This window comes from Lactuca serriola, chromosome 8 (genome assembly GCF_051521515.1).
Source record: "Lactuca serriola cultivar US96UC23 chromosome 8, Lser_US96UC23_V15, whole genome shotgun sequence".
Taxonomy (NCBI): Eukaryota; Viridiplantae; Streptophyta; class Magnoliopsida; order Asterales; family Asteraceae; genus Lactuca; species Lactuca serriola.
This window is the reverse complement of record NC_136415.1, coordinates 42,312,718-42,327,398: the sequence shown is the minus strand read 5'-3', so window position 1 is coordinate 42,327,398 and position 14,681 is coordinate 42,312,718. Positions and strand designations below refer to the sequence as shown.

At 38.4% G+C, this 14,681-nt stretch overlaps 1 protein-coding gene across 1 annotated transcript; it reads right to left on the bottom strand.

Annotated features, from left to right (window-relative positions):
- Positions 1-12,345: 12,345 nt before the first annotated feature.
- LOC145066176 (cytochrome P450 CYP72A219-like) lies at positions 12,346-14,479 on the bottom strand. The gene is made up of 5 exons (XM_079013384.1): positions 14,132-14,479; positions 13,794-14,014; positions 13,466-13,710; positions 12,994-13,378; positions 12,346-12,876 (listed from the first exon to the last, which is right to left on the bottom strand). The coding sequence occupies exons 1-5, from the start codon at positions 14,400-14,402 to the stop codon at positions 12,451-12,453; spliced, it is 1,548 nt and encodes a 515-aa protein (XP_078869510.1). The 5' UTR covers positions 14,403-14,479; the 3' UTR covers positions 12,346-12,450.
- Between the last annotated feature and the right edge of the window lie 202 nt (positions 14,480-14,681).

The window sequence follows — 14,681 nt, the reverse complement described above, 5'->3', positions numbered from 1 at the left end:
AGGAAGTTATGATTTTTCGAAGTTTCGGCTTAGCAGTGTACAGCCCGAAATTTGAATATTAGATCGAGCGGTTTTTAGCCGACACAACCTAAACGAGAATTAAAGACCTCGTTAATAGTTGCATAACGATAAAAAGACAGACGAAAACGTATGTCGGATGAAGAAGTTATGAAAATTTAATAGACCAATCTTGTCCCGGCCTATTAATAATGTAACTTTTAAAAATAATTCAAAAATAGCCGACGGAGTCTAAATGAAAGTTGTAGAGTACGTTCCCGCCTATGCGTGGATATAAAGAACGTCAAAAACGGAGCTCGTATGAGGGATATATGAATTTTAGAAGTTAAGGGTGCACTTTTTGAAATTGATGCATGTATTGATGACGTGGACTAGCTCCCAGCCGTCCGATGATCCCGCTTCGGATGAGTGACACACCACCCTCGCATTACGCCCAGTGTCCGAGCTCTCGTACTCATAGCGTACGCCTAGCGCTCCTCGGTCCAGCTTTGCCCACGTCGCACCACCGAAGACTCGCCATCTGGCACCCTTATCCGAAGACTACGCCCCGCGTAGTAGGACCGAACGCCAGCGTAACCGAGGAGCTGGGCACTATAAATAGATGTGCGAGGTTGCCATTCTTCTTCAATCCAAAACCTCTTCTTTCTCTCACTAATTTCTCTCTCTAAGGCTCCTAAGCCCCCTAAACCATAAGGAAACCCCTACCTCCCGTGGGAAGTCCCGAGGCTCCCGGAATCCCAAGAAAAAGGGTCTTTCGGTTTCGAAATGCTGCTCCGAGCAAAGCCCGGTTTTCTTTAAAATCCATTGTAAGTCAACTACGCTTTCGCAATTTTTAATATAGCTTTCAAATAGTTATAGTAATGTTATTAGGTACTTAAAATAATTATTTGGGCTATTATTATGAGTTATATATGTATCGTTTAATGCTTATATAATGATAATAATAGTCAGACTATTAATTTGTTAGGGTTATCGTTAGACTAAACCCTAGTGGTATTGATACTAGGTTTTATCGAAGGAAAATTGTTTTGAGAGTATCGAAGCGTTGTCCGAGTGCTGAGTCACCACCTTTCCGGTGATTGCATAGTTACTTTCATCTTACACGTAGATATGAAGTATTTTATATAAACTACGTGCTATGTGTGCATATTATCTGAATACTTGTTGTCTATGTTGGATGAACGTTTTTATACATGTTTTAAATGATTTAAACTGTATACATATTTTATATATACGAATATGTTGGGTATGACATGGGTAGATGAATGATGAGAGATAAAAGATGATGTGAGTAAATATTGGCAGCTATAGACTTAGTACCTAATAAACAACATCGACAGCTATGGACTTAGTGCCTATTGGACAAAAACTGGTAGCTATGGACTTAGTACCTGTTAGGAATTGGTAGCTATGGACTTACTACCTATTAGCCAAACACTGGTAGCTATGGATTTAGTACCCGATGAATAAACTATAGCAACTATGGAATTAGTGCTTTACGAACAAGCATTGGCAGCTATGGATTTAGTGCCAGTCCTATAACCCTGGAAGCAAGGGACTTCGAAATAAACGAATGCAGATAGATGACTCTTAAGATAGATCCTTAAGAGTAAAGAAGATAATGGGGATGGGTAATTGGGTTGATTGTTTGATTGTTTAAACATAATAATTATATTATTATGGGTTGAAAACCCTATGTACTCTCCAGGTTTACCAACCTGACCCACTCAGTTTATTTATATCGCAGGTGTTGATATGAAGTCACATTACACTGAGAGATTAAAGAGATGTAGATCACTAGTGTAAATAAATGTAAGTTCCGTTTATGCTTATGTTTCTGTATTGGCGATGACATCCCAAACGTTTTAAAATTAATAAAATACGTTTCTTCGAAAATGTTTTAATAACGTATTTATCGTGTTTTTCTGGGAACAAATTCCACAACATTTTATAAAAAGAAGTACTCTGATTTTTACAAAGCATAAACAAAATCGGTCTTTTCTGGCCGTGAAAAATGGGGATGTCACAGTTGGTATCAGAGCATTAGTTTAAGCGAACTAGGAATATGGATTTATTTCTAGACTTAAACTTAGAATGCTAAGCGCTGATTGTGAGGTGTGAGCACTAGCTTATTTTAGGAATTATGCCTAAAATACTTTTATGTGCTAAATGCTTGTGCCTGATATGCTGTTATTTGTTCGGATCTATGGTCTATTGCCGACCGGATCTGGAAACCTTATGTATTTAGGATTCTAAACGTATGAATACGATATTAGAACTAGTATATAAACCTTTCAGAGTGACAAGGATGATTTAAAACGTCAATCCTAAATTAAGATCTAGATTCACCTTATTCGGTGTATAGATCAAAATGGCAAGAACCCGCAGTGGAGTTGGGAGTTGGAATCAACCCCCGGTGATTCAGCAAATACCTGTTGTATTAGAAGATGTACCCGAGCCAATCACCATGGCTGGAGTACAAGCCATGATTCGGGCTATGTTAGCTGAACAAAGAGAAGAAATGAGGCGGATGTTGAATAGGGACGAACCTACTATGCCCATTGAGCAACCCGAGCTGATTCCCGAGCAATCAGAGGGAGGGAACTACAGCCGCCAAGTGAGTCAAGTGGGGACTCAAGGTGAACAAAGGGATGGCCCGGAGAGAAGAAACGACAAGGATGGGCGAATGTACAAGAATTTATTGGGTGCAAAACCACCGAGTCTCTCAGGAAGCCCGAAGCTGGTTGAGATTATGGATTGGATCTCCGAGATGGAGATAGTGTTTGAGAGCTGTAGTTGTAGCGAGAAACAGAAGACTGACTTCGTAGTAAGACAGCTGAAAACTGGAGTCTTGAGCAGGTGGAAGCTATTGGCAGATACGATGCCACGAGGAGAAGCCCTAAGGATGTCATGGGAAGAGTTCTTGGAACAGTTGAAAATGCAGTACTGCTCAAAGATAGTTCTGATAGACCTAAACAACGAGTTTCAAAACCTGAAGAAAGGGAAGATGAGTGTTGATGAGTAGGCCACCGCATTCACCAAGAGGATGAAGCTATTACCCTACCTGGTGCGTACTGAACTCCCCAAGATTGATAGGTTTGCTAATGGATTGCCCACTGACTTTAGCCCAATGGTCAAAATGGCAACTACCTTGAAAACAAGTGTTAGGGCAGCTAAGAACGTAGAGACCTAGATAAGAGAAAAAGGGTCTAGAAAAAGATAAGGCAGGAGAGAAGCGGAAGTTTGAAGGATCTTCAAGGTCCAGCAAGGAGAGAAAATTCTCAAAGCTTGGAGGAGGAGATGGAGGTGAAGCGAGATGGTGTGATAAATGCAAGAAGAAGCATTATGGGAAGTGCAACGAAGAAGTGACTTGTTACAAGTGTGGAAGGACTGGTCACTATTCCAAGGACTGCACACATAATGATAAAGTATGCTACGGATATGGAGGCTAGGGGCACATGTCCAGAGACTGCCCAAGGAAAAATAAAGCAGCAAGACCAGAAACGCCACCAAGGCCAAGGGCATTTCACATGATCCTCGACGAAGCAGAAAACCATGCGAGGAATCAAGGATGAGGACTTCATATCCGAAGATCAAGTTATGCAGTAACCATAGTATCGTATGATGTAGCCTATTAGAGGCATAGTCTAGGGTGAACTTGAACACCTATGTAATAGTTTCAAGAAATAATAAAGCCTTCGTTTTGTATCTGATGTGTTAAACTGTTATGTGATTTTCTTGCAGGATGACTTGGAAAACTGCGAGACAATACTTGGGACGAGTATGAGTAGGTGTGAAAGGTAGTAGATGCATATACTACCGGAAGCACAGGACTCACGCTTGGATCAGGGAAAGTCACCAAGTTACCAAGAAGCCAATAATTGATTCCGTTTTATCAAACATGTCATTACCATCGTCTCGGTAATGACTAAGAAGACGATTGTTATTCCGAATGTAGTGGTCATATCAAATTGAGTCCGACTACGATGAGTATGTTACGTGGTTCAGAGAACCAAGTTCAACGTAGCATCTGACTTAAGACGGAAGATTGAAATAAAAGATAATCAAAGCGATCGATAGAGGTATCGCGATAGTTTCTTGTAGCTAGGAATGCTACCTTTTAAATTTTGATTATATCACATGAAGAAGGCATAGTCTATTTTGAAATTTAACTCTAAGAGACCTGAGTCTAAATGTGCATCACATGATGGTACGTCATAATTTAGAGTCTAACCTGAGATAGAGAGCAAGTGCACGATCGAGTACTGCTTACAGTCAATAAGTCTAATAGATAAACTTGAAGGAATATAGAAGTTATAATTATTACCTAGAATGAAGAGATGACGTATGGAGTCACTATACGAGCCCTGTTTCGTTGATGATTCCGGGACGTAATCATCCTAAGGAGGAGGTGATTGTAACGCCCATAGATCTGGGCTAGTTAGTTTAGAGATAATAGGGTCGGAAACGACTTTTCGACAAAAGATTATTTAGAATAAATAATCTTAACCAAGTTGTAGTATATGTTACAAGGTTTCTGTACATATGAAGAACGCCAAAATCCGAGTTATAACAAAGAAGTTATGATCCGTCGAAGTTCCGCGACGGAACCGACACGACACCGGGAAGTGTAAATAGTAAATTTACGATAGAGCGATATGTAGCCTTATCGATCTAAACGAAAGTCGTAGAATACGTTAAACTGAGAGCATCCATAAAAAGAACGCCCAAATCTAACTTCGTATGAGGAAGTTATGATTTTTCGAAGTTTCGGCTTAGCAGTGTACAACCCGAAATTTCAATATTAGATCGAGCAATTTTTAGCCGACACAACCTAAACGAGAATTGAAGGCCTCGTTAATAGTAGCATAATGATAAAAAGACAGATGAAAACGTATGTCGGATGAAGAAGTTATGAGAATTTAACAGACCAATCTTGTTCCGGCCTGTTAATAATGTAACTTTTAAAAATAATTCAAAATTAGCCGACAGAGTCTAAATGAAAGTTGTAGAGTACGTTCCCTCCTATGGGTGGATATAAAGAACGTCGAAAATGGAGCTCGTATGAGGGATATACGAATTTTAGAAGTTAAGGGTGCACTTTTTGAAATTGCTGCATGTATTGATGACGTGGACTAGCTCCCAGCCGTCCGATGAACCCGCTTCAGATGAGTGACACACCACCCTCGCATTAAGCCCAGCGTCCGAGCTCTCGTACTCACAGCGTACGCCTAACGCTCCTCGGTCTACCTTTTCCCACATCGCACCATCGAAGACTCGCCATCTGGCACCCTTATCCGAAGACTACGCCCCGCGTAGTAGGACCGAACGCCAGCATAACCGAGGAGCTGGGCACTATAAATAGATGTGCGAGGCTGCCATTCTTCTTCACTCCAAAACCTCTTCTTTCTCTCACTAATTTCTCTCTATAAGGCTCCTAAGCCCCCCGTAAACCCTAGGGAAACCCCCTAGCTCCCAAGGGAAGTCTCGAGGCTCCCGGAATCCCGAGAAAAAGGGTCTTTTGGTTTCGAAATGCTGCTCCGAGCAAAGCCCGGTTTTCTTTAAAATACGTTGTAAGTGAGCTACGCTTACGCAAATTTTAATATAGATTTCAAATAATTATAGTAATGGTATTAGGTCCTTAAAATAATTATTTTGGCTATTATTATGAGCTCTATAAGTGTCGTTTAACGCTTATATAATGGTAATAATAGTCAGACTATTAATTTGTCGCGGTTATCGTTAGACTAAACCAGAGTGGTAATGATACTAGGTTTTATCGAAGGAAAATTGTTTTGAGAGTATCGAAGCGTTGTCCGAGTGCTGAGTCACCACCTTTTCAGGTGAGTGCATAGTTACTTTCATCTTACATATAGATATGAAGTATTTTATATAAACTATGTGCTATTTGTGCATATTATTTGAATACTTGCTGTCTATGCTGGATGAACGTTTTTATACATGTTTTAAATGATTTAAACTGTATACATATTTTATATATACGAATATGTTGGGTATGACATGGGTAGATGAATGATGAGAGATAAAAGATGATGTGAGCAAACATTGGCAGCTATAGACTTAGTGCCTAATAAACAACATCGGCAGCTGTGGACTTAGTGCCTATTGGACAAACACTGGTAGCTATGGACTTAGTACCTGTTAGGAATTGGTAGCTATGGACTTAGTACCTATTAGACAAACACTGGTAGCTATGGATTTAGTACCCGATGAATAAACTAGAGCAGCTATGGAATTAGTGATTTACGAACGAGCATTGGCAGCTATGGATTTAGTGCCAGTCCTATAACCCTGGAAGCAAGGGACTTCGAAATAAACGAATGCAGGATAGATGACTCTTAGGATAGATCCTTAAGAGTAAAGAAGATAATGGGGACGGGTAATTGGGTTGATTGTTTGATTGTTTAAACATAATAATTATATTATTGTGGGTTGAAAACCCAATGTACTCACCAGGTTTCCCAACCTGACCCACTCAGTTTATTTATATCACAGGTGCTGATATGAAGTCACATTACACTGAGATATTAAAGAGATGTAGATCACTAGTGTAAATAAATGTAAGTTCCGTTTATGCTTATGTTTCTGTATTGGAGATGACATCACAAACGTTTTAAAATGAATAAAATATGTTTCTTCAAAAATGTTTTAATAACGTATTTATCGTGTTTTTCTGGGAACAAATTCCGCAACATTTTTATGAAAAGAAGTACTCTGATTTTTACAAAGCATAAAAAAAATCGGTCTTTTCTGACCGTGAAAAATGGGGATGTCACAGGATGGATAACTGATTGCTTGAGTAATGCTAAGTCACTCACAGCGGGATTTAAAAATCTCATTGTAATTGATTTGATCATGTTGTGATGCTCTCGTCTGAGTCTAACCGTTGCAGGGATGAGTCTCATACTCGATGGAGTATATGAGCCTTCTGTCAAGTATAAGTGTTCTGCAGGGGATAAATGGTTAGTGATTATGTTCCTAATGGAAATCTCGAATATCAGAAGTTGAGTAATTAGCTGGGAGATAAGGGAGCGGGATTAAACTATAATGATTCTATATGGGCGGTCTGCCAGGGAGTCAGACCATGTCGAGACTTTGGATTTCAGATTAAGTAAATGTGATCTTGATGCAAGGATTTCGTTCATCTTCAGATTTTAGAACCCTATGAAGGTTGGTTTCATTTGCTTTGTGAAGGATGTGGTATGCTTGACGTTATGGTCTTGATACTTAGGTTGTTGGAATGTTGGGAATGGTAAGGACTGATTTCGAGGACAAAATCTAATTTAAGTGGGGGAGAATTTTAACATTGTTTATTAAATAAATAAATAGATAAAATTCATATATGAATAGTAGCACTAAATTCGGAATAATTTAGCAAGGCGTTGGGTTTGGAGGTTAAATGATATACTTTGGAATTAGGGGGTTAAGAGTGTAATTTACGAACCAGTTTGTAAAGAATTTTGAAGGTTGAGGGTTGTTTGGTAAGGTATGGATTTAGTTTGAAAAGCATTTCAGAAGTCAGGGTATGATTGGTAATTTTCATGGACTTATTATGAAAGGATTTATAGAGGTAGGGGCTAAAAGGAAAATTTTGGATTTAAATTGAAAACAAATCTCATGAGGAGGGACTGATCTTGGAAAAATGGACCAAAGTTTGATTAGAATATGGGACTTGAACCTGGTGGTCGTTCCTCCCATCTTAAGGATCATCACCCTCAACCCTAACCCTAATTCTTCTCACAACTGCCACCACTTGGAGTGCTCTTCATCCGCCGCCACGTATAGCCTCCCTGACCGCCATTGACTTGTTGTTGTGAACCACAAATGTAGCCATCTTCGTTCCTTGCCGCACCGAGCTGTCGAGCATTGCAGTTGTCCTTCCCTTCCGGCGAAATCGAGTGACCACCATTCCCTGCTGTCTTCTTCTTCTTTTTCCTTCTGTCACCATCCACAGACATGCCACGTCCATCACCGGCGCTACTCCGATCGCCCTTCACCACCTCCTGCCTAACAGACGACGACGTTGCAACTGTAGCTAGTTTCTATGTCGCCGTCATCCCCCTCTATGTCTGATGTGCTGTTGCGTGGTGGGTGTTCTGTCCTTAGGTGTATAGGTGTTTCAATACCTTTGGTGAGTGTTAGTTGGCCGGAGAATGAGAAAAACCACCATGGCTTCCAACCATGGTGGCTGCCAACTTGTACCACCACTCTGCCACCACCAGCTGTCATGTGGCGGTGGTTGTATGTGTAATTTATTGCGTTTAAGCGTCAGTTTTATGGGGTTATGTGGAATGATTCATGTTTGGCCGGATTAATCAAAGAAAATCCATCACCACCACCGTGAGGTGGTGGCTGCCACCTCATGCCGCCTTCTGTCGCCACCAGCCATCGTGTTGGGTGGCAGTGTGCATTTGCGTCTGATTGGATTGCTTGTAGGATGCTTGGACATGATTGGACTAGAACCATAACCACCACCCTGAAGTGGTGGCTGCCGTCGTGTGCTGCCGTCGACCACCACCGCCCGAGGTAGCAGTGAGTGGTGATTGACCTAATGAAACCCTAATTTAACTAATGAAGCCCTAATTGACCTAAAAGCCTAACCGTTTGACTAATTGGCATGTGCTTCGGTTAGAAACCCTAATCAGGGTTTAGAAAATCCTAATTTTGGAAGATGTTAGTTTTGGATTGTCGGGACCTGCGTTTGGACCAGTTGATTTAAGTATGACTTATGTTCAATTACATTGTATATTTGTCATAATAGAGTGATGGACTTAATGGATTAAGTTCTTAATGGGTTAAGCGAGAACATTTAACCCTAATCGTCATTTCATGTTCAAAATCGTAATTAGGTTTGGGTTATTGTTGGGCCGTTTCTTGGACCAAGTGGTTGTAGGCCTTCGTGGGCCAAGTAGGAATAGGTTTATGGACTAAGGAAATTGTTGGGCTTTAGGATAAGACCCATTGGAAATGCTTGGGCCCAATTTAGAAAATTGTGCTTGAGTGGGCCATAATTGGGCCTTGATGATTATGAGATATTGGACCATCGGAATGTCAAGTGTTTAGACTAGAATAAATGGTTGGGCCTTAAAGTAAGGCCATGTGCGGGGTTTGGGCCCAATTTGGAAAATTGGGCCATATGTTGGACCTTGGTTCATTGATTGATTTTGGGCCTTTAGAGTGTGTGCTTAGGCCTTGGGCTTGGATCCAGCTACGTTGGGGGTAAAGTAGTCTTTTACCCTAAGTACAGACTTATGGATGTGTATTGGGTGTTGTTTTAATTAGGGATGCAAACGAGCCAAGCTACTCGCGAGCTACTCGACATCGAATCGTTAAAAGCTCGAATTAAAACTGATTTTAAACGAGCCCGAGCCAGCTCGAGCTTAATATTAAGCTTGTTTATTAAACGAGCTTGAGCTCAAGCCTATGTCACTAAGCTCGATTAGGCTCACGAGCCTAACGAGCCTTTATATAATATAATTTATTGTTATATATATATATATATATATATATATATATATATATATATTAAAATAAAAACATATTAAAGGAATTATGAATTTACGGTATTAGTAAACGAGCTTTTTTACGAGCTCTAGCCGAGCTTAAGCTTATTTAGGCACGTCAGATAAAAACAAGTCGAGCCCGAGCTCGAGTCGAGCTTGTATAACTCTTTACGAGCTCGAGCCAAGCTTAGTAAAAGAAAGCTCGAATCGAGCCGAGCTCGAGCTCGAGCCTTAGATAACTTAAACGAGCCCGAGCCGAGCCTAGCCAGGCTCGGGCTCGGCTTGGCTCGTTTGCACCCTAGTTTTAATGTTGACAGTTCGGGACTATGTAATCCAACAGCTAGAGTATTGTCCGTAGGACTTCAGCAGTGTGAGGTGAGTTACCTTCCTGTATGAGTGGGTTGAAGGCACCAATGTCAGCCTACTAGTAGTTGTTTATAGTAGAGATGATTGTGTTTGTGATAATTGTCTGGTATGCCAATATCTGTTATGCTTTATGTGATAGTATTCTATGATATTATGTGATAGTGATAGGAGGGGTTGATTAGACTCCGTAACCGGTTGAGCTAAACTAGAGGGTGGGTCGGGCACCTTGATATGCATGACAGTATGTTATGCTATATTATTATGTGGTAGTGGTAGGGTGAAATAGTCCACATAACAGGTTAAAATAAACCGGAGGGTAGGTCGGGCACCCAGATATGCCTGACAGGGTAGGTCGAGCACCCAGATATGCCTGACAGGGGTAGGTTAAGCACCCATATATGCTCAGCAGGGTAGGTCGGGCACCCAGATATGCCTAGCAATATGTTTATTGTATGGTATGTGGTATGATGGGTGAACTCACTAAGTTTCGTGCTTATGGTTTATGGTTTTGGTTTCAGGTACTTCTTCTTCGAAAGGAAAGGAGCCGACATGATCGCAGCGCATCACACCATGATTTCCGCACATGAGATCCTTAGGAGTTATACTCTGATGATGTTTTATTATGACATGTTTTGATTATTGACATATTGGTTTTGATATGGAATGACACCATGAATGTTTTCAGACTAATGGTCTCATAATTACTTAATTTAAAAATGAAAATTTTGGTCTTGAGTTTTGGAATGTTATATTCATCATTTCATCCTTATATCTTGATATATGTTTAGTACTTCTAACTTTTATTTTAGTTTCTTAAGTTTAGCCATGCTAGGCTAAACATTCTTTGGTTGATTTTGGTGAAATACATGGATACTTAGTTGTTTGAAGATTATTATGAATTTGTGGTGATTTTTATGAAAGTATTTTGCATATGAACATCTTGCCATCTTTATATCTTTATTAATGAGTTTGGATATACGTTTGGTGAATAGTTCACTAATTTCTTGATGAGTAATGAATTCTGAAAATTAGTAAGCAACAAATGGTCATTGTGTTGATTTACACTTCACACTATCATAAAAATATTTTCTCTAATATGCTAGTGAAAGCATTTTACTTATTTGGATTGGTGACTTTTTAATTGTTAATGGTAGTTAACTTTTACTAATTACATGCTTAATGGAAATTGAGACTTTAACTAAGAAAATGTGTTATGAGCTCCTCTAGCTATTTTATTAACTAAGAAATGTCTAGGTTAAAGTCAAATTAAATTGAACCATAAGCCTTGCACCGTAATATTTAATGATAATTAACTAAGTGTTAATGTGATGAAAGTTAAAGCAACCATATTTCTCTCATTGATTTACATGAAAGTTTTGTGTTTATTGAATTATAATTTCAAAGTCGTAGTGTAATTTTAGTTTCTTTAAACAACTCAAAAGATTAAAACCCCGATTTTTATTTTTATTTTCATTTCACAAGTATTTGTACAATCAGATTTTGATAGTTATTAATTGAAGCAATCTTCATAGATACAAACCATTTATCATTATACACTATTCTAATATGTAATATTTAGGATACTTATTTTGCTGGCCTCGACAACCATTAATATTAATTAAGGAATTACCTATGTGATCTTGAAGTGTGGTTGCATTTCAAAAAGTCAGGAATTGGATTTTTGTAATCATGAATGGATAAGGACACCCTACTTACTAAATTTTTCAATAGATTGATAACTATATTAGATATAATGCTTTTGAGTATTTTATCTTAATGTATTCAAATGGGTTTATAAGTTCTATCGATTAGGATACCTCAATTCTCATATATTTAGAATGTTAAAGTGGAAATTCCATCGATTTAACATTTTCATTTATGCATAATTGGATTTGTTTATTTTGTCTATACAAAGTTAAGAATTACACTACATTGGGGCAAATGTTTGTGATCTTAGATCGCTTGTCATTTAAGTATAATTTGAATTCATTCAAGTTTTAGAGGGGATCAAAGTTATGATCTTAAAAAATGCCAAGTTGTCAGTTAACTATAATTTGATTTTATACAAGTTTTAGAGAGAATCAAAGCTATGCTCTAAAAAAAGCCAAATGTTGTGAAGTCCACACTTGAAAAATTAGGGTCTAGAGGTAGCAATTTAGAATGCAATGAAAAAAAGTTTGAAAGTGGTGAGTTAGTTATAAAATTTGGATTTTAGACTAACGAAAAAAACGTGGTATAGCGATCAATATTATGTTGTGAGATTTCTTGAGTATAATATTAATTCCAGTTTGTGAGATTAACGGAATTTTAGATAACTCCTAAACGAATCTGATTCTTTCTATTCATCTTGTGTCTAAGAATATTAGCGATCAATATTATGTTGTCAAAATATTTGTGAAATCCAAGGGTAGGGTACAAATAATTTATAAGGAAAGTGTTAAAAACAGATTAATTTATCACTATCCAAGTAATGTGATTTGATATACAACGACAAGCCCTCAATACGAAATTCCCCAACAACTTGTGCTTAAATACAGACCTTCTAGACTTTTTGCAAAATCAAATGAGCTCCAAATTGAGGTTGAAGAGTAACAACCGTATGTGGAGCATGTGAATAGGATGGCGAGAGGTCAAAGCAAAAGTGTTGCAGAATCATAGCAAGAGCCATCTTCGCTTCCATCAAAGAAAAGTTTAGTCCAATACATATGCGTGGACCTCCACCAAAAGGAATATACGATGTTTGTCCCTTAGTCACCTTTGAGACACCTTCAGAAAATCTTTCAGGCTTGAACTCATTCACATCATCACCCCATATATCATGGTCATGGTGCAAAATCATAGTTTGCAATTGGATGAACGTTCCAGAAGGTAGCGTTATGCCCCCTAATTTGGTTTCCTTGTGGATCATTCGTCCTAGTGCTACTACTGGTGGGTATAGTCTAAGAACCTCGTACAGAATCATGTTAACCTGGAAAACAAAACGATTAAAACACGTATAAAACCTAAAGAAAGATAAATCTATCAAAGAACAATAGCACTATAGTCGGATGTTTAATTAATTAACTTCATTTATCAAAAGACTCACAATTTTTAAACGATTTAATCCATCGATTTCTGGTTTTTTCTTCCCAAAGATTTGTGAAACTTCCTCTCTGGCTCGCTCTTGCCAATGTTTATGCTGACCCAACAAGATCATTGTCCAAACAAGTAAATTTCCGGTGGTCTCTTGTCCAGCAAAATAGAAAAGCTTACACTCTTCAATAACTTCATCGATAGTCAACCCAAAATTCCTATTCCCATGTTGTTTAATTTCTTTGTAATTGGAATCCAAGAGTATGCCCAACAAGTCATCTTTACTACTTTCCCCAGCTTTCATTGCCATAATCCGTTTATCAATGATACTCCTTATGGAATCCTTCACATCTTGGTCAATTTTCTTCATCCTCTTATTGTTTTTTGTTGGCAAAAATCTACAAATTTGTTTTCGATCAATCAAAATTCGTTTCTTTATCAAAAGTAATACTAGGTTAATTAGAATATATTCTTGGGAAAGATACCTAGATCCAGGAATGTAGATTGATTGTATAGCATGTATGACTAACTCTGCTAATTCACGTTGTAGTTCAAATATTCTCTTCCCTTCTTCAAAGCTACTACCAAATGCAGTACGTGAAATAACATCACTGGATAATGTTTGAAGATAAGGCCACACATCCACTTCACACGAGCTTTCCTTCTTTAATCCTTCTTCCCATTTAGTGATCATCTCCTCACAACTCACATAAATTGCAGGCACCATATGCTATCAAAATAACTATAATTCAGACTGGTGGTTTCTTTAACATTCATGGGGTAATGAGGAGACATAAGAAAACGAAACAAAACCTTGAGCTTCTCGACATGAAAAGCAGGATTGATGATTTTTCTGTGTTTGCTCCATCGATCAGTTTCAGCATCTGCTAGACCTGCCGCTAGTGTCTTTATTAAAGGGTTTCCTCCTCTCGGCTTTTGAAATTGATAGTTATTTCCCAAGACCTCCTTTACCATAGCAGGTTCAGCTATATGCACCACAGGTCTCGGCCCCATCCATGTGAAACAAATCTTCCCTGTAAATTTAATTACAATAAAAATCTTTTTCGATTATTTGCCACAATGACATATAGCACAATTGTTTAACTTCCACAATAACAAATACTCAAGGAAAAGAAAACCAAAACGCTTACCATAAGTAGTGATGGATTTATGGTCAAAGGGTACTACTCGGGGAACAATTTCATCATTTAGATTTATGGGTCTAGATTTGGAATCTTTTAACATGCTAACTACCTCTTTCAAGTTTCCGAACAAGAATTTGTAGGAGCTTCCCTTCAGGCCTTGGTCTCTTAGACATTTTTCGATCTTCTTTGGTTTCAACCATACCCAATTTATAAATCTACATGCATACCACACCAGTATTGCTAAGACTATCCCACACCATAGTGCAGTTACTTCCATTTTGGGGGATATCAGTGTGAATCTTGTCAATGTGAGGAGGAGAAAAAGGATACTTATTGATAGATGAAGTTCACTTTAACTCCCTTATACTCTAGTAAATTCTACGGGTTACCCCTCATGTGTTTGTTATTTTTCGTGAGATCCCCCTTGTGTTATTAAAAGTAAAAGATTGACATAGTACTCTTTGCACTTGACTATAATGTGAACGATTGTATGACATTCAAAGATCGTATTGATGGCATGGAAATTAATACACCAATATGTGATCCAGAGCCTAAT

Excerpts from the sequence above, each read along its gene's own strand:
- LOC145066176 (XM_079013384.1), bottom strand. The coding sequence starts at position 14,402 with ATGGAAGTAACTGCACTATGGTGTGGGATAGTCTTAGCAATACTGGTG. Across the intron at positions 13,711-13,793 it reads TTCATGTCGAGAAGCTCAAG|CATATGGTGCCTGCAATTTA; the intron begins GTTTTGTTTCGT and ends TTATTTTGATAG. Across the intron at positions 12,877-12,993 it reads GATTAAATCGTTTAAAAATT|GTTAACATGATTCTGTACGA; the intron begins GTGAGTCTTTTG and ends TTTGTTTTCCAG.